Below are 20,244 nucleotides of genomic sequence, written 5' to 3'. Positions count from 1 at the left end.
GTAGAAGAGGTGGAGAGACACCGGGTCACCACCCGCTCCAGCCCCTATTCATCCAGGGCTGCCTCCTGCCTTCGTTGGGTGGCTGCAGCTCCCAGCCCCGACTCTGCAGGCAAGTCCCTCCTGACCCGGGAAGGGGTGGGTGGGAAGGGAAAAGCAGCGAGTGACTGGGGGAAGGGGGAAGAGGAGTAGACGAGGGTGGGGCCTCAGGAGAAGAGCTAGGGCAAGGACAGGGCTTTGGGGGGAAGAGGTGGGGCAGGGGTGGGGCCTCAGGAGGAAAAGGGGTGCAAGGGAGGTTCCGGCACTCCTGCTGGAGTGTCCAGTTTTTAAATATGACCGTGTCGGCAACCCTAGTTATGTGGACCACTTAGGAGTCACGGAGGGGCAGCAGAAGCTATTCCGACCCAGAGACCGGAGTTGGCAGCTGCGATGGGGCGGTGCTGCAATCCCACAGGCTGGGAACCAAGATGAAACTGGCATTCCTGAATCTGGCCCCATTTTGCTCCCCATCCACCCCCTCAGCTACGGCGGCGCTGCAAGCTGCATTCGCTTACTACGGACAGATGCTCGGCTCCATCCAGAGACAGGCACCCATTTATTGCAGACGTCTTTCAGTTCCTCCAGTCGTGGCACCCAGCGTGGTCAAGAAGGCAGCGAAACCTCTTTAACAGGTGCCCTAATGGAGACTGTTTCTGGATGATGGATGCTAACCTTCTAAGCGGGGTTTAAGAGGGTACATCCCAATGCGTAGGGCTAAGAATGATGCTTTCATAGTTCCACATGGCTGCATGGGACCCAGATACCCCTCTGCCCCACTGGGCCAGCCTCCTCCTAAATTTTATTTATTTATTTTTTTTACAGAGCACCCCCCCCCCCATCTCAATTTATCTAGTTCTACCAGCAGGGATTGAGTTTAAGGTAGCAATTACTGGGCCAATCTCTACAGCCTGTGTGAACAAGATGATCCTAATGGTCCCTTCTGGAGGCCTTAATCTCTGTGAAATTGACGACACTCCAAAAGGGCAGGTCAGTTACCGTGCAGGTACCCTACTTACAAAGATACTCAAGAGGATCAGGTTCCATGGAAAGTACCTCCTGCAAGTGAGGTGAAAAGAGCCAGTCAGCAACACTATCCAAAGAACAGAGTGGTTTAAAGGCATTGCATAAGGGGTTGCATAACGCGAATTACATAATGAATTAGACGTGCAGCACATGCCGGTGAGGCAACGGGACGTTAATTCTGCTGGGTAACTATAGCGCTGCGCCCAGGGGACTGCTACGTTGCAACACAGATGGATCCGCTTTATTACAGCGAAGCAACCAGGAATCCCCAGCTCTGGGACAAGACGGCAGCGTTTTCACCCTATAATAATAAACAGCGTCTATGGCGGTGCATCACCCAGATGCAACAGCACCACCTCTGCTATTATAGTCACAATCCAACTTTGACTTTTCCTCCCAAGTTGCAGCTCTGACGCAGCGACTCGCAACTGCCCCGTGTGTCAGCACACAACCCCGCCATGCGCCAACACACAACTGCTCCGTGCACCAGCTCACAGCTGCATCATGTCTGCTGGCTAGGAGCACGTGGCCCCCGTGAATCTCTGGCAAGGAGACATAACTGCATTACCCCTGCTATACCGCCGCACTCAGACATGCCTGCAACCCCTCTGCTACAGACAGTGCAGAATCTGGGCTGCGTCTGCTCGGAGATACAACTTTGGCTTGTGCTGCAGCCCTTGAGTCAGGAACAGACGGGATTGGAGCCATGATAGGCAAGCACCAGTACGTCAGTTCGTTGGGTTGTTTAAAGCAGAAGGAAGTATTTTACCTGGGTCCGGAGCAGCAAGCCAGGATCAAGTATGTCACAAAGAACACTGCACTGTGAGAAAGAAGAGAGACACACAGGATGGGTGACGGAGGAAGAACCTGGTGTTGAATGCGGTTGACATGGGAGAGGGAGCGCTCTCGGGCTTGATTGTTCCTGCTGCGTTTTGCTGCTGACGCACCAGGGTGCTATACAGCCGAACTCCCTTAGAACACCCTGGGAAATGGCTTTACCATCCAGATCCAGATTGGAGAAAGGAGGAGGTTTAAGACCTATTCTTAGGGTACGTCTACACTGCAGAAAGAGCGCCACGGCAGCACGTCTCAGAACCCAGGTCAGCTGACTCGACTTGTGCTACGGGGCTCAACAGAGCAGTGTGACCATCCCTGCTTGGGCTGGAGCCCGGGCTCTGAAACCCGGCAAGAGGGGTGGGGCTTAGAGTCCAGGCTCCAGCCTGAGCCTGAATGTCTATATTGCTATTTTAGTCCCAGAGGGCGAGCCTGCGTCAGTTGACTTAGGCTCTGAGACTCAGCACTGGCGGGGTTTTTTTTGCAGTGTAGACATACCCTACGGTATTTGTATGGCATCCATTGCCCTAGTCTCCAATTGCAACACTCCTCTGAGGCAGAACCGTGCTATAAACCCCCATTTCACAGAAGGGGAACTGGGACTCAGAGGGAGGAAGGCCCAAATCCTCAGAGGTATACTTGGGCACCGGGTGTTAGGCACTTAAATACCTTTGAGGATCTAGGCCTATGTGACGTGCTCAAGGTCACACAGGAAGTCTGTAGCAGGGCAAGAACTCAGCCCCCCAAGTCTCCTGAATCCCAAGTTAGTGCCCCAACCACCAGACTCTCCTTCCTTTACAATAATACATAAATAAGTAATAATAATAATAATAAATTCAACAAGAAAAGGAATCTGAGGGGAGAATACCGCACAGAGCCCAAAACCTTTTAAACTGGTCCACAAACCAAGCAGCCAAATTGCCAGAGAGTTGACCATCTCCAGAGCTGACCATCTCCAGAGCCGAACATCTCCAGAGAGTTGACCATCTCCAGAGCTGATCGCCTCCAGAGAATTGACCATCTCCAGAACTGACCATCTCCAGAGAGTTGACCCTCTCCCAGCAACAAAAGGATCCTCCATCCCTCCCCAGAGCATCACACGGCCCTGTGTTTTTCCACAGGGTCGACAGCTATCCTGTAACGATAAACCGATAACCTCTAGTGCCTCAGGCAACCCAGCGGTAGGTGAGAAGGCAGGTTCCAAAGGCATTGATGGTAATCAGAAAACTGGCCGCTCATGTGTCTAATAAATAAGGAACGTGAACGGGGAGGCAAACCTCACAGTCTTTGATAAATGCACCATTGATAGATCTGTGGTCTGGTCCTGCAGGAAGAAGCCACAGAAAGTGCTGGGGACTGGAATAATCATGGAAGAGTGGAAGGAGGCTTCCCACAGACAGAGGGGGAGGGGGAGAGAGAGAGAGAGAGGGCCTGATTTTCATTACCCTCAGGCCTCATTCTGCCTCTCTGGCAGTATAAACGGACCTTTAAGAGGATGGACTTTACAATCACACCACCGTAAGGCCCCTTTCCACCGCCAGAGCGGTGTAACGGGCTCTTAGTATATATGGGAATCAGACCCAGAGGGAATAAATAAAGCAACAGGATCAATAGAATGGATAGCGGAGAGATATGATGTGTGGGTGGATGGAAGGAAGGAAGGAAGAAAAGAAAGAATAGATAAGTAGAGTGGAGGAAAGGAAAGGAAAGGAAAGGAAAGGAAAGGAAAGGAAAGGAAAGGAAAGGAAAGGAAAGGAAAGGAAAGGAAAGGAAAGGAAAGACAGAAGTTCCATGATCCAGGATCCTTTCCCCAAAGTAGGGATTGCAAAAGAACACTGACTGGCATCAGGTATGTTCCCTGAATTGCGAGGGAAGAATATGGACAAATGAGGAGGCCAGGAGATGGAAAGGCAGCTGGAGAGATATCTGGGGAACCTGCCTTGATAACAAGTATGGGTCCTAATTAGAAGCTCAGATCTGGAACAGGATCTGAATCCACACTTCTCAAAAGGGGCTCTCTCAGATCTACCAAACCTTGCTCCCAGTGCTAAGGAGAACATGTTATCCTTTAAGGGCATGAACACTGCATCATCACCAGCTTCCTCCTTCTGCTGCTATTTTGGGTCTTTCTCCAACTTTCTCACCTCTGGGTTTTGGGTGTGAACTAACAAGAAACAGGTTCAGCGTGGCCTGTTAATGGCCATTTGCATCTCACACTCCACCTGCTTAATTAACTGCCAGCATGCAGACACTAACCTTGCAGAGGACACAGGAAATGCTACATGGGCAAATATTTTTAACACCTCGGGGCTCAGCTAAAAAGATACATTCTCCATGATTATTCAGGCCGGATGACTGGTCAGCATGCGCCGTGGGTGGGATCTGAGCTTGAATCCAGTGCATTCCAATCCAGACTCATACGTACTTTTCCGTTCTTCCTTTATGCTTGTTGCATTCTTTAATGGCTGACAGAAAGATAGACCTCAGCTGGTGTAAATCTGTGCAGCTTTGACTTCCATTTACACCAACTGAGGATCTGGCCCCAATATGGCAACAGGCAAAGCACAAGTAAGCGGCCAGGGATGTGATTTTGCAGCTAATGTAGACATACCCACACTAGCTTGACCTAACTGGCTCACTAAAAATAGCAGTGAGGACATGGGACTGCAGGGGAGGGGCCGGGGATGAACCTCCCCATCCAGGAGCTCAAAGGCTGGGCAGGACAGTCCCGCAGGCCGGATGTGGCCCGCGGGCCATAGTTTGCCCACCTCTGATCCAGTCTGACCTCCTGTTTGTGAAGGCACAGTGGAATTTTGCCACCTGGTCTTTCTCATCAATTTAAAAAGTGATAGATTATGAGTAAACTTGTCTATGGTGCCTAAGTGACTTAGGACCTCAAGTCAATGGGAGTCAGGCTTCTAAGCCACTTGGGCGCTTTTGAACATTTCACCCTGCAGCTTGGAAAATCCTCTCAGCTCTGGCTTCTACTGAATTCAGCAACACCGGTGATATTTCAAAACTGGCTGCCTGGTGGGACCTAACAATATTTTGTTTAAAGTGCCCTGCAGTACATTTGATAGCGTTAAGTGTTTTGTTTGCACTCATCTCAGCACAGCAGCAAACACTCCAGCTAAGGTTACTTTGAGGTTTCCTGTGTACACTTCTTGTTTTTCACAAGCTCATGTTTGTTCTCGTCTCAAAGGTGAATTTCCTCTCCTGCATGTGGGGTAGGTGTTCAGATGCAGCAGCAGGCTCTAAAAATGCCTCCAAATAAACTCAGCCATACACAATCGGTTCTACCATTTCTGAATGGGAAAAGGCATTAGATACTTACTAGGAAGCCCAGTACCACGCTGGGTTTGACTGGACATAACCTTTGACTGGCTCACTGCAGGAGAAAGAGAAAGAAAAGTGTGGGGGGGTCATTCACGGGACATGGAACAGCAATCACTTCACAGTCAAGTTGCTGAACTTTTCCAAGTGACGGTGATCTAGTACGAGATCTAAATGTAATTTGATCTATGCGCACCCAAAACACTAAGTTATCCGAGCTACAGGGAGCTTGAGACCTGCTTACTTGAGTATAGATAAGCTTCTCCCCAAGGGAAAGATACCCGCATATCTGGGGCTGACTTGACAATGCTCAAGGGAAAAATATCCAGGTATCAGAGTGACAGATAACGCTCAATAAAATGATACACGGGTATCAATGCCAGTTAATACCCATGGAAAAGATTTCCAGGTACCTGAGTGACGGACAGCACTCAAGGGAAAGTTATCCAGGTAGCCAAGTAACTGATAATGACCAAGTGAAAGCTACTCAAGGACCTGAGTGACCGATACCCAAGGAAAAGATACCCATGTGCACAAGTAAGACGTCAGAGCTGAGGATTGTTGCTAACTCAGAAACCTACCAGAAGGTGAAGAGAGCCACAATGCTGACTGTGACAGACAGCTGGAGCATAAGAATGGCATAGACCTGAAACGAGAAACCACAGCATCTTGTCAGTGCGGGTCAACAGTCACGCCTGGCTAGAGGCAGACTCCGCCCCCATGCTCCCCTATGGAAGGAGGCTGGAGCCTCCGCTGATGGAAATCCTCGGTCGGCTCCTCAGGTGATGTACGTGGCTCCATTGACATCAATTAGGCTGTGTGATTTACACCGACTGGCAATCTGGCCCATTGCTTTCAGTGGAGCAACACCAATTTACACCAGCTGGGGATCTGGCCCCATTGACTTCACTGGAGCTCCACAGATTTACCCCAGTTGGGGGTCAGATCCATTGACTTCAATGGAGCTATGCTGATTGACGCCATCTGGCCCAGGAACCATTTTGCTGCCCTAATACTCCTGAAGAACATGTGTTCCAAACGCGTGATGGAGACGGCCCTGCGGTATCACCAGGATCCAACAGGACACCGTTAACTAACCATTCGGGGCTCACCCTCCACAGTGGGCAGAGGTGGGCCTGAGCCAGGCAGCTCAGACGCAGATCTGAACGTGCCCCGATTGACATTAGCATTAAGGCCCTGCAGCACGGCGCTCACTGGGTCTCACCAGCCTGAGCCATCCAAGCCCTGCACCAGGCTAGCGCATCATTGTGCTGGCAGGGACCGTGGAGCTGTGTCTTACTTCATTCTCCCCCGCCGCCTCCCCGCCTCCTCTTGGGGCCCATTAGCTTCAGCCAGGGTTTGGCGCATCCCTACATAAGCTTGGGAGGCTGTCCCAGGTGGTACCTTTCTGACGAAAACTCTGCGCACATTTCTGTCATCCCAGTTGAAGGTCGTGAGTAGCTCCGTGTCCCCTGGGTACCCTCCACTGCCGTAGTTTGGGCTGGCACCTGGAAAGAGAAAGGCACATCAGATGACACCTCCCAGCTTTGCTCCTCACCCCAACTGTGCCCTGCCTCTTCCCCAGGGGGCACTGGGGTGTTGTCTGAAACCAGGGGTGGATTAAAGTTTATAGCAGGCCTGGATTACTCCCCCCCACACACAAACCTCAAGGTTTCCCACACACATTGGACTGCCAGCCTAGGGAGATACTTCTGCTAGGCATCCCAGCTTAGACCCTGTCTTCCTGAGCCCTTGATCTTCCTACCCAGCCAACCATATCAAGGACATCTTCCTGTAGCTTTGACTCCGAATTATCCACTGCCTCCCAATCCTGCCTGAGCTCAGATGCTACCTCAGTCCATGTCTGGCCTGAGACACAAATCAAGACCGAAGGAAAGGGCAAGAGAAGAAAAGACTCTTCCCCAGGAGCTCCTAGCTGAGAGGCACAAGCGTTTTGCTGTCCACGCTCCAACAGTGTTAAGGGCCACTCTGCAGAGGAGGAGAACTAAAGGTGCAGATCTCCTGGGAGCTGCCCTGCCCTGGCCCGAAAGGATCGGAACAGTAGCATGCCCCCCTGCAACAACTGCATATGCTAGGGTGTGGGCGGGCAGGACTTAATGCAGAGCCACCGGTTGCCTTCCGGAGCTTGACTTCCCTCTCCATTGTAACGCACCCCGAGGCAGAGAAATCAGGTGCCAACCAGGAGCTGTGGGACATGACCGGCCTGCCTGGCATCTTTCGTTCAGCAGAAGGAAAGAGTCCCTTCAACAGGACGTTGGACAAACTGGCTGCTGGGAGACATTTCAGCTGCTGTGTGTTGTGGGGATGGGGATCTCAAGGCCGAGCGAGGCAACTCCTCATGCTCCCCAAGGATGAGCCCCAGGTCACCTTCTCTTGTACCACATTTGGGTGGGGGTCCCACAGAAGAAGAAATGGCCCCATACACCCTTGTGCCTCAGCCCACGGAGGGAGTCCTGGAGCAGAAATGCTGACGTCATACAGTGACCCACTCCGCAGATGGGAGCCCTGGAGAACACTGCCCACCTAATTATCTTTACCTGAACTTGGGCATGGCGAGAGGGCGTTAGGCCACCATTGCACTCTGTATTCTGGGACTGTGCAGGGCTCTGCCCAGTCTCAGTATATATTAGAGCAGCCTTTGGGCTACCCTAACCTCTCATGGCTCCCTATAGGCTCTGAAAAAGAGATAATTGTCACAGCATAGTGTCCTCTGGCCAGGCTCCCTACCCACCTCCTAAGCTGGCAAAGCCCTCCACAAAAGCAGATTCTCAGGGGGTAGTTTAAACCCACTGTGAGTCCACTTTACATTGCCGGAGAGGCATAAAAAGACCTTTGATGAGCTGAGCACTGGGCCCTGTATTCTCCGCGGTCTGTAACTGTTAGAAAGGGAATACCTTTCTGGAAACCTTCCCCTTCCTCCCCTTTGAGCATGGAAAGTTTTAAGTCTGTTAAGCGAGCAGTTTGGGAGTTGCCGAATGTGACAACATAAACAGTCACAATCCAATGTAATAAAAAAAAAAAAAAAGCAGCTGTTGATTAACGAAGCCACAACTCAAAAATAGAAAAGAAAAAGTGTGTCCCCGTTCTGGTTCAACAAACTCAGCTGAAGAGCCGTTAACCTCGGAACACTGGCGGCAATGGCCACTGAGCCCAGACGAGTTCTGCCACGCCAGGAGATCAATGGTCCACTTGAAGGCTGCTCCAGGACCTGACCGTCGGGCTGTATCCTGCGGCTTGGGGGTAGACAACGGGGGACGAGGGGGACGAATGGATTGAAAAGTCGGGGGAGGAGCGGGGAAATGTGTCCAGGCGGACAGAAAACGAGCCTTTTTTGAAAAAGTTCGGCAAGTCGAAAAGCGAAAAGAAAAAATGTGTTTGTATCCAACAAACTGGTTTGTCTCGATCCAGTCAAAACATTTTTCGTGCTTTTGAACTGGTTTTTAATGAAATCAAAAGAAAGTTTCAAACGTGTCCGGGGCGGGGGGGGGGCAGCAGCTCTTGAACAGCAAACAAGAGGCGGAGCAGAATCCTGTTTCTGGGGCGAATTTATAGAAGTGGAAACCAGTTATCCAAACTGGAAGTGTGGCCAAGACACGGGGTGAACTATGTCATGGGATCTTTAATAGCTACCCTGAGGCCTCAGATTATACCCTTACTTTCCAGCCATGGCCGGAAGCCTCACCTTTCACTGAATGTTAAATACTCCCACATGGATGCATCTGCCCTGTCACCCACAGCACTCTGCTAAACTAGCTCTGCAATCCCCTGGCGCTGTCTAATGGCCTGAGATTAACAGGTGCCTGCCTCACTTCTTGTGACAGCCCATTTCCCTGGAGATAACTTCATCCCAGAGGCACAGACGGCTTTTTCAAGGAGGGCCTCTGCCCTGCCCCTGGTGTGAGTTACACACAGGGAGGCTGACTGACTCGCCCACAGTCATGGAGTGAGTTGGCACTAAGCCGAGATCAGAGAGAACCCAGGTCCCTTCTACACCTTTTCCCAAACCACCTGCGTGGAGAGCTCTTCATTAAGAGGCCCTTTTTGCCTATAAGGACACCCAAACAGGGAAGACTATTTCACTAGGAGGGGGGTGAAGCACTGGAATGGGTTACCGAGGGAGGTGGTGGAATCTCCATCCTTGGAGGTTTTTAAGGCCCGGCTTGACAAAGCCCTCGCTGGGATGATTTAGTTGGGGATGGTCCTGCTTTGAGCAGGGGGTTGGACTAGATGATCTCCTGAGGTCTCTTCCAACCCTGATATTCTATGATTCTATGGTTCTTCTATGATTCTAAAACCAAACCTGCCCCGTGGATCATCACTGAGGTTTAGTGCACATGAGCCAGGCCTGCAGCAAATGTCACCCCTGATGTATGGGAAGGTTAAGAGCAGGGAAATCCTCAGATACATGGGACTATCTGGATGACTGAGTTGACAGTAGGGGGCAGGAGGTGATGTAACAGTAGCCGTGGCAACCAGTGATGCTGTTGCAGAATAATAATCCTTAGCTCTTATCATCACTAGATCTCAAAGCACTTTGCAAAGGAGGTCAGTATCATTATCCCCATTTTACAGATGAGGAAACTGAGGGAGGGGAAGTGACTTGTTTGAGTCACCCAGCCGACCAGTGGCAGAGCCAGGAATAAACCCTGGGCATCCTGAGTCTCAGTCCAGTGTTCTAGCCACTAGGCAATGCCATCTAGTGAGAGAGGGTCAGGGATAACCGAAATGGGGAAACTGAGGCACAGAACAGGCCTACAAGTCAAGTTTAGAATTCAGTCATCTCTGGCTCCCAGCTCTGTGCTCAAACCATTAGTCCATCCTATACTGTACATCAGATCAGGTAGACAGAGTGAGAAATACCATAATTAGACAGATACATAGGCAGGCAGGCACATACAGAGACAATGATGATAGAGAAGTACCATGAATGCCAGAGGCTGATCAATCTCACATAATTCACTGAGATGTAAATACGATAAGTGAGTTGACTGGAAGCCGATGGCACTGTTGATAATAATCACGGTGTGGACAGATGACAAAAATCTTGTAGCTGGTGAGGCGGCTGGTGCTGAGAAGGAAGTGTTTACCAAGAGATTAAGAGCATATTGCACCTCTCTAGCACCTCCCAGGGAAATGGAGAGAGTCGCTGGCACTGAGAAGGAAGTGTTTACCAAGAGATTACCAAGGCCATATTGCATCTCCCTAGCCCGGCCCATCCAAAGCTCTCCATGATCTTTACAAGCAATTCCGAATTTAGCTCCACAGTCCCCTCGTGTTGCAGGCAGGTGTCAACATCTGGAGGTTACAAATGAGGACACTGAAGCACAGAGAGGGGCGTAGGTGCCTAAATATCTTGCTCAAAGTCACACGGGGAACATTTGGCATAGCCAGAAATAGAACCCAGGATCCTGAGTCCCTGTCTCCCAAATGCCTCAGCCTGCAGTCCTCGCTGCTGGAAGTCCAGTAACTCTTCTGTTCTCGGCCTCAGACCCAGGGTGCGGGTAAATTCAACTCAGCCCTCCATAATCCAACGTACCACATTTTAGCACCAGCCTATGCTACACAATCCACCTCCAATGTCACTCACAGCAAGCTCAGGGATTGGATTTGCCAAACCCAGTCAACCATCTAGATTCATAGATATTAAGGTGAGAAGGGACCATTATGAACGTCTAGTCTGACCTCCTGCGCAACACAGGCCACAGAATCTCACCCACCCACTCCTGCAATAAACCTCTCACCTATGTCTGAGCTATTGAAGTCCTCAAATCATGGTTTAAAGACCTCAAGGCGCAGAGAATCCTGCAGCCAGTGACCCGGGCCCCATGCTACAGAGGAAGGCTAAAAACCCCCAGGGCCTCTTCCAATCTGCCCTGGAGAAAAATTCCTTCCTGACCCCAAATATGGCGATCAGCTGAACCCTGAGCATGTGGGCAAGATTCACCAACCAGATACCCAGGAAAGAATTCTCTGTAGTAACTCAGATCCCACCCCCTCTAACATCCCATCACAGGCCACTGGGCCTATTTACCATGAATATTTAAAGATCAATTAATTGTCTAGTCTGTATCCCAGCTCCCACCAGTGAGCTTAGTGCCCATGGCATCATGGGAAGGTGAAAAACACCACCTTGCACGGAGCCTCTTGTGCAATACCATGTGGTCCACAGGGAGCCCTCAAGAACAGCTGTTGTCATATGCTCTGCGGCCTGAAGTGCTGTTACCCTTGTAATTCTCTTATGTTGTGCACATGTTATGAATGGTCTATTATTTTAGAATCCCGGTCTCAAGGATACCCCCTGTGACAGTGAGTTCCAAAGGTTTAAACCCCCTTGTCAATGTGTGCCCTGCCCCCGGTTCCAGAGGCAGTGCTCACCCACTGGGCGCCCTAAGCAGGAATATTCTCGAGGGAGGCCCCACACGCAAGACATAAAAAAGCAGATGGGGTCCCCCCTTGAGTTGCTCAGGGCCCTCAGCAATTGCTTAGTCTGCTTATGCCTAGCGCCGGCTCTGCCCGCCCACCCCCCCCTCCATGCCAGAGAGGACATGAGTCTGTTACAGCTGCCAGCTCAAGCTATACAGACTAACCTGGTTAGCCCTGTTCTGTCTCTGCTGGGTTGGCCACAGCCATCACACAAGAGTGTCAAGCACCACAGCTTCATATCTCCCCAAAGAGCTTCTCCTCTCCTCCTTCTTTCCCTCACTGCCACCTGCCCTGTCATCCAGGCTTGCAAGCTCACCTCCCAATGGTTCTCATACAGCTCCTCTTACCCTGCAATCTGAATGCCTCGTAGAATCATAGAAGATTAGGGTTGGAAGAGACCTCAAGAGGTCATCTAGTCCCAATCCCCTGCTCAAAGCAGGACCAACCCCAACTAAATCATCCCAGCCAGGGCTTTGTCAAGCCGGGCCTTAAAAACCTCTAAGGAAGGAGATTCTACCACCTCCCTAGGTAACCCATTCCAGTGCTTCACCACCCTCCTAGTGAAATAGTATTTCCTGATATCCAACCTAGATCTCCCCCACTGCAACTTGAGACCATTGCTCCTTGTTCTGTCATCTGTCACCACTGAGAACAGCCGAGCTGCATCCTCTTTGGAACGCCCCTTCAGGTAGTTGAAGGCTGCTATCAAATCCCCCCTCTCCATCTATAATGCATTTATCTTCCCAACACCGCTCCAGAGGGTGCTATATGAGCTCCAATGTACAGATGGGAAACTGAGGCACGGACAGGCTCAGTGACTTGCTCAAGGTCACCCAGGAAGGCTGTTGCAGAGCAGGGACTTGACCCAGATCCTTAGCTCACACCCTAAACACTAGGCCAGGGGTAGGCAGACTGCGGGTCAAATCTGGCCCACCAGACACTTTTGAACAGACCCGGAAAACTTTTTATTTACTTGTTATCATTATTGTTATTTTTTTTATTATTATTTTCTCTGGAGCCTGGACCTTGACTATACCCTGACCAAGAAATTTGGAACTCAACAAAAAAATAATTTACCACCCCTGCACGAGGCCATCCTGCCATTTAAGCCTGCTCACCACAGGCGCCAACTCCGCGGGTGGTCCAGCACCCACTGGCAACCAGCTCACTCCCACCCCCGCAGCGCCTCCCATCCACCGGCCGCCCCACAGATCAACTCCCCACCCCCCCCCCAGCGCCTCCTGCCTGCCGTGATCAGCTCTTCCGCAATGTGCAAGAGGTGCTGGGAGGGAGGGGGAGGAGCGGGGAGGGGGTTCTCTCGGGGGAGGGGGCAGGAAGAGGTGGAGAAGAGGTGGGGTGGGGCCAGGGTGGAGCGGGGGTGGGAAGAGGCAGGGCAGGGGTGGGGGCCTGGGGGAAGGGGTGGAGTGGGGGTGGGACCTGGGGCGGAGTGGGTGTTGAGCACCCTCAGGGGAAAGTACAAGCCGGAGCCCGTGCTGTTCCCTCCTTGCTTCCCAGATGCTGCCACTTCTTTCCCTGCTTTGCCCATTAACTCACTGCTTACCAAGGCAAACACTCAAAGTCAATGAGAATTTAACCTGTGTGAGAGCCTCACGATCTGGCCACTCTGCTAATAAGGGGAACCCAGTGCTCTTGCCTATTCAAGGGCAGGGCAGGAACTGTTTGGCCTGCCACGCCAAAATAAACCAAGCCGCATCTTTGTGCGCCGCTCAGTGCCTTTAGGTTTGCCTCTAGGTACTTCGTACGTCACACAGTACCTGTCAATGCAACACAATGCAACGTCACACACACAGCCCGAGGATAGGATCCCCCAGCTTGCAGCCAGGCTGGGGTCAGAGAGATCAGAGAAAGAGGAAAGGGACCTGGAATAATAGGAAAGTGGTGGCCAGCAAGGGAGCTGCCAGGGAAAGGCTATGTGGGGGGGACTCCATATGATGGCACGTACAACCGGGCACACAGCTGCAGCGTGGGAATCCTGCCAGGCTCATAAACTGCATGGGTCTGGAGTCGATAGATCAAAGCAATCCCCCAGTGTATTTATAACCTTGTAACTCGCAATTACAGGTTATTTATCGCCTCTCTGTTACGGACATGTTCACCGAGGCAGAAGGGGATGAGGGAGAAAGATTCAGAGGCAGTCAAGGTGCAAGTGTCACCAGGGAGCTCCAGATAAACAGCCCAGCGACTTAGTAGCCCTGTGCTTCCCTGCAGCAGGAGGTCTCCATGGACGCTCATCGGAGCCCTACTGATGCAGTTACAGGATGTAACAGAAATAATCCCCATACACACACACACACCCCTGGAAATTCAACCCAAACAAGCCAGGAGTCAGATGCAGCCACCAAAGACAAGACCCAAGATTCACTATAACACAACCAGCTATTCGCTTACTAAGAAATCAGCCCTACCAGGGGCTGTACAGTCAGGACTCCAGTTCTGTCCCCCACTCTGAGAGGGGGGTAGGGCAGGGGTGGCCAACCTGAGCTTGAGAAAGAGCCAGAATTTACCAATGTACATTGCCAAAGAGCCACAGTAACACGTCAGCAGCAGCCCCCACCCCCACTCCCAGCCGCCACCGGTAGCCCTGCCGATCAGCGCCTCCCGATCAGCTGTTTTGTGGCGTGCAGGAGGCTCTGGGGAGGAGTGAGGGCACGGCCGGCTCAGGGGAGGGCGTGGGAAGGGGTGGAGTGGGGGCAGGGCCTGTGGCAGAGCCAGGGGTTGAGCAGTGAGCACCCCCCGGCACACTGGAAATTTGTCGCTTGTAGCTCCAGCCCCGGAGTCGGGGCCCAGACAAGGAGCCGCATATTAACCGCTAAAGAGCCGCATGTGGCTCCGGAGCCACTGGCTGGCCACCCCTACAGTAGGGTCTAGTGGTTAGAGCAGGGGAGTGGCAGTCAGGACTCTTAGATTCTATCCCCTGCTCCGAGACGGAGTGGAGTCTACTGATTCGAGCAGAGGCCTGGGGTTCAGGACTCCCAGATTCTATTTCTGGCTCTGCCACTGACTTGCTCTGTGATCTTGGCCAAGTCTTTGCACCTCAGCTTCACTCATCAGTAAAACAGGGACAATAAACTGGCAGAGTGAATTTCACAGCAATGCAGGGCAAGCGAGTACTCACTGGGATCCACATAAGCCCAGCTGGGGTGGAGGGGCACAGACGGTGGAGGGGAGAATGCCTCCGTTTTCATCCTTTCCCCTGAAGTTGCTTCCTCGTACGTCGGAGGTGCCGAGGGGGCGGTTGCATTGTCCTTCTTTTCTCCCTGTCCCTGCTGTCCCTCGGAGTTAGGAGGCTTGTTATTCACAGAGAGCTGCGTGGCAAAGAGAAATCAGGATTAAAATAGCCACAACAGAATGACAGGGAATAAGAACAACCTCACAGCTGGAACCATCAGCTGACACATCACAGATGGCAACTCATCTGTGGTTTGGGCCTAATCCAAAGCTCATCAACGTCATTGGAAATACACCCATCGACTTCAATGGGCTTTGGATCTTGCCTTTGGGTGAATTCAGTCCGGTACACTCAGTAACATTCAGGGTTGGAAAGTGGAGGGTGAACAGAACCTCACGCCAGGCCCCATCCCAAGAGAAGGTGGAAGGAGGTCAAAATGGAGGAGGAGAGAGAGCCAATAAGGGACAGATATGGAGTGGGAGAGGCCAAAATGGAGGAGAAGAGAGGGCCAACGAGGGACATATAAGGAGAGAAGAGGGGAGCGGGAGAAGAGAAATGGAGGGAAGAAAGGGCAAACCAGGGATAGAAAGAGAGGAAAGGAGGAGAGGAAAAAACCATAAATCAGTTGGGGAGGAGACAGAGGATAATAAATTATAAGCAACGGAGCGTGAGAGGAGGCACAGCCAGTGGAAATGACTGAGGGAGAGTCTTCTGTCCATCAGAACCCTTAGAGCAGTGATAATCAGGCCTCGGGGGTTCAGGAGCCAAATTAGCGATCAACATTACCCAAAAAAGCCATAGTCATGTGAATTGATTGCTTCATAGACTATATATATTTATTATTCTCACAGCTAAATGACTGACCACGTATTATTATTTTATCAACTACAATTGGTTAATAACATAGTAAAAGCATCCTGATTGGTTAATAACTTAGATTGGTTAATAATTAAATCACACAGTATTTTAATATCATGTGCTGGAAAGAGCCGCAGGAGACACATTAAAGAGCCACTTGCGGCTCCCAAGCCTCAGTCTGAGTCTCACTGCCTTAGGGCATCTCATGGTGGGCACCTAAAATCACTAGGCACTAGCGCTGGATGCCAAATGTGAATTAATGACCACGGGACATTTTTTTTAATTGATTTTTTCCCCTGCATTTCCTACAAAAAAGTTCACTTTTTCGACAAAGAAAAAGAAACCACCATTCCCATCACCACGACCCCCCCTTTTTTTTTTTTTTACTAAAACCCAAACATTTTACCCATGAAAAATTTCATTTGGGCAAAAAAAAAAAATATCCTCCCTCCCCTCCACAAGGAAAAGGTTTAGACAAGAAAAAATCAACCAGCTCTACTTGACAGTTTTGAAAATTCTGGCCTCCATACTTTACACTGAGTAAAATTTTCAGAAACATCTCAGTAATTTAGGAACCTACGTCCTATTGAAAGTCACCTAGGGCCAGACTTGACAAAGGCATTTAGACACCTAAAGATGCAGATAGCTGCCTTGTGGGATTTTCAAAAGTGACTTTCAATGGGAGTTAGGCACCTTAAATATATTTGTAGATCAGCCCTGAGGTGTTTTTTGTCCACTGTCATCAGTCTCTAAGCCAGCACTCCAGGAACTTTCTGTTTCTGTTCTCAAATGGGGCCCATACAATTGGACATAAAGCAGATCCACTTTCATCAGCAGTTTCTTTGAAACTACCATTTAAATAATAGATTTGAAGGCCAGAGAGAACCATTATGTTCATCCGTTCTGACCTCCCGCATTGCCTGGGCTAGAGAATTGCACCTAGTAATTCCTGCATCAAGCCCATAACTTCTGTGCTGGGTCAGGATTAAATATTCCTGCACCACCCCTGACGTGGCCCAGCATAGGAAGCATTCTAGCCTAGCAGACAGAGCACTGGGCTGGAACCCAGGAGAACGCGGGTCTATTTTTAGCTCTGACCTGCTGGGTGACCTTGGGCAAGTCACATCCCCTCTTGTGTGCTTGAGTTTCCCCATCTGTAAACGGGGATAATGGTACTCACCGAGTTCACAAAGCCTTCTGAAATCTGGGATTGAAAAGTGCTATATAAGTAGGTATTATGATGAGTATGATTGCTATTATTTTTAAAAGAAATCTTTCGCCATCCTAGTTACTGAAATAATATCCTTGAATAGGATAATTGAAATCAACGATAGCTTGTCATTGACTTTAAGGGAAGAAGGCTTGGGCTCATAAACAATCCCAAAATTATAAAAGAGCCAAAAATGTACCCACATAGAGAGGATATGTACCTGTATAGAGAGAGACAATGAGCACAATACAGGGCAAAGCAGCTACAGATGGTACCAGCCCATTACATGCCAGCCCCACAGTTTGCTTTGTATCCACAAACACCACTCAAAGACTACACCAGCTCACTACGCACCAATCGCAGGCTAAGCTTGCTCCATATGCACCAGCCAACAACTAGATAAACCCAATATCAACTAATCACTGGTTGTGTCATCTCAACGTGCACCAGTCACTGGCAATCTCAACTCAGACCGCACCAATGACGGGACAGGTGAACTCAAACAATGCCAATCATTGGCTAGAAAAAGCCACTATAAATCCGTCACAGCACAACAAGAACCAATCGCCAGCTGGCAAAACCAGTATAAACCGATCAGAGATGACAACTGTCCCTCATCAACCAATGGCAGACATTGCATCAACGCCACATGAGCCAGGATGAGATGACCTCATTCAAATGGGGGAAAAGCCCACGGAAGGTGAGGAAGAGGAACAGAGTCCTTGCAAAATGGTCTTTTCATGCAATGATTTCTTGTCTAAGGAGCTGGTACCCACCCCAGCATCTACCCTCTCCTGTATTCAGACTCCCACTGCATCCCATCAGAGAGAGCATGTACCGACCACATGCAGAATACTGGCTCTGACTCTCCCCCTGCCAATCAAGGAGCATCCTTGCCATAGTGACCCAGAAAGAAAACATATCTCGCTGTCCCAGGACAGACCTCTTGCTGGTTATGTAACCTCTGGATACATATCGGCCGGGGGTTATGTAACCAGCTCATATGGGGCTGCAGCACAGACAGCGGGGTAGCTGGCCACCATCTACATCTAGGCAGCCACTGATCTGGTACATACAGTGACAGCACATCATGTCCGTGTGGGCTCAGAACTAAAACTCAGCCAGAGAGAATCCTGCAGCCCAGAAGTATCCAAGATTTTATATATATATATATATATATATGTGGTAACCAGAGGATGCTGCATTGCCATGGCAACTGATTTCTCGACGAAGGGGTGGGTGGGTGGGAGGGTGGGAAAGCACAACCCCCTTCCCCCCACCCCCATTCCATTAATTACATGCCAGGGGACGAGGGGTTATACCTTCTCCTTTTTAGCCAATCTGCTGGTGGTACAGAAAAAATAACCTTCACAAAGCGCCAGGATGGATCTCAACTTGGCACGGGCAGGATACCATGGGGCTATGCACAAATACAGACTGTATCGGGACACTCACCCTATAACCTCCCGGTGATATAACCCTCCACTCCATTTCCCTGCCGGATCCCTTCTGTTATAGGCCCCCGACTCATGCACGATGCAGCAGGGCAGTGCAAGGACGCCCAGGTCTCGGCTCCATCTCAACGCTACGATTTTTATTCCCTGGGCCGAAAGAGTCCCATTCCCCCTTTGCAAAGTTTGGGGGTAGAAAGGTTAGCCTGGTGTTTGGGTCCCGACCTACCTTCCCTTGGGTCATCGTGCCTCACGGATGATGCTCTCCTGCTTGGGACACCGACAGTTGGGCACCAACCCTTGTGCAGAGCTCTAGGAGCAGCAGAGAGAGAACGCCTCTTGCCTCTCTTGTGCCCGCCTGGTGATAGGTTTGCTCGCTGCAGTCAAGCCAGCCTGTGCTGATGCTCTTACGTTCCAGCAACATCCACCGAGCTACCAGTCTGCTGGAGAAAGGACTGTACCATTTCCACTCCACAGGACGGGGGAAGGAAGCCAGGCAAAAAGGGGGGAGGATGCAATCACGTGCCAGGACAAAATCCACCCAGCAAGTGCCAGGATGGAGCTGGGGGGGGGGGGAGTGGAAGGATGCAGAAGGGATGCTCTTCCTGCAGCATCTCTTTCTCTGCTACATCACATCAGAGCCAATCGCAGCCCGGGGAGGAGGGGGGGGGGAGTAATTCCCCAAGGCACTGCAACACCGTCGCTAGGGTGACCAGCCCTCCAGGATTGTCCTGGCATCTCTAGGCATTAAAGATTAATCTTTAATGAAGGATTATGTCATGTGATGAAACCTCCCCAGGAATACGTCCAGCCAAAACCAGCGGCCCTGCCAGTCGCACATGCCGTCTCCATCTGCCCTGTTGGCAGAGGGACGGACGGCTTTGGAGTGAAAGGCTCTGCTTTGCCCCTGAGCTGCTCCGGGCTCAAAGGAAGGCCAGAGACAAGCTCTATAATGTGAGACTGAGGAGTGAAATGCGCCCTGGTGCGGCTCACTTCCAGTGTCATCCCAGCCCCGGCTCTGTGACGCAGGGAGGGGATCATGAACCTCATGGCCCCCACTCACGCACCCAGTTCAAACCCGGGTCTATGGCATAGGGAGGGAATCAGGAACTTCACCGCAACGGGGTGCAACCCCCACACAGACCCCCCCAACTCAGACCCAGCTCTGTGACACAGGCAGGGGGTCATGGACCCCACAGCTCAATGGATGGAGCCCCCACTCCCAGACCCAACTCAGCCCCACCCCTGTAACGCAAGGAGGGATTCAGCGGGGACTTCACAAGCCAGGGTCGGAGCCCCACATTCAGGGGCCCCAGCTCTGTGGCCTGCTGCGTTAGGAGCGATTGTTATTAACATGATCGATCATCTGGAGGGAAATTAGAAACAACAGAGTTTGAATGAAGACAGATGAATTCAGCTACACAGATGAATTCAACTGGACAGCTGGAATGTTCAGGGTGAGACCAAAGCTTCACCCATCACACTCCACCCCAACAAGACCTCAGTGCTGAAGGCTGTACAGCAGGGGCAGCATAACATAAGATAAGAACGGCCAGACCGGGTCAGACCAAAGGTCCATCTAGCCCAGTATCCTGTCTGCCCCAGAGGGAATGAACAGAAGAGGTAAGCATCACGTGATCAGCATACGGTGGTCTACAGTGGCCCTATGCTATGTCGCTGCCCTGGGGTAACTCCAACCCTTTCATCGAATAACCCAAACACCCAAATTACCATTCTGAGCCGACACCATCCCAAAAATCAGTTGCCAGCTGAAATCTTCGGCTTTCATTTTCCTAACAAAAAAATCCGACGTGTTCAAGAAAAGCAGACATTTTCCCTGAAAATTACACTGAGCCGAAAACCCA

The 20,244-nt window shown here is 50.9% G+C and overlaps 1 protein-coding gene across 2 annotated transcripts in view; it reads right to left on the bottom strand.

The window, feature by feature from the left end:
* Positions 1 to 18,886, bottom strand: part of FAIM2 (Fas apoptotic inhibitory molecule 2) — a 51,100-nt gene extending 32,214 nt beyond the window's left edge. The window contains exons 1-7 of one of the 2 annotated variants that reach the window (XM_073318640.2): positions 18,609 to 18,886; positions 14,807 to 14,996; positions 6,631 to 6,734; positions 5,808 to 5,872; positions 5,228 to 5,281; positions 1,829 to 1,879; positions 1,053 to 1,092 (exon numbers count right to left, since the gene is read on the bottom strand). In XM_073318640.2, coding sequence (XP_073174741.1) covers positions 1,053 to 1,092; positions 1,829 to 1,879; positions 5,228 to 5,281; positions 5,808 to 5,872; positions 6,631 to 6,734; positions 14,807 to 14,996; positions 18,609 to 18,623 — 519 coding nt within the window. In that variant the 5' untranslated portion in view covers positions 18,624 to 18,886. The remainder of the gene's footprint in view (positions 1 to 1,052; positions 1,093 to 1,828; positions 1,880 to 5,227; positions 5,282 to 5,807; positions 5,873 to 6,630; positions 6,735 to 14,806; positions 14,997 to 18,608) is intronic. The other variant, XM_073318638.2, reaches the window with a different exon arrangement.
* Between the last annotated feature and the right edge of the window lie 1,358 nt (positions 18,887 to 20,244).

The sequence above is a fragment of the Lepidochelys kempii genome, chromosome 20 (assembly GCF_965140285.1).
Source record: "Lepidochelys kempii isolate rLepKem1 chromosome 20, rLepKem1.hap1, whole genome shotgun sequence".
Classification (NCBI taxonomy): domain Eukaryota; kingdom Metazoa; phylum Chordata; order Testudines; family Cheloniidae; genus Lepidochelys; species Lepidochelys kempii.
This window is presented reverse-complemented; position numbering and strand designations above follow the sequence as displayed.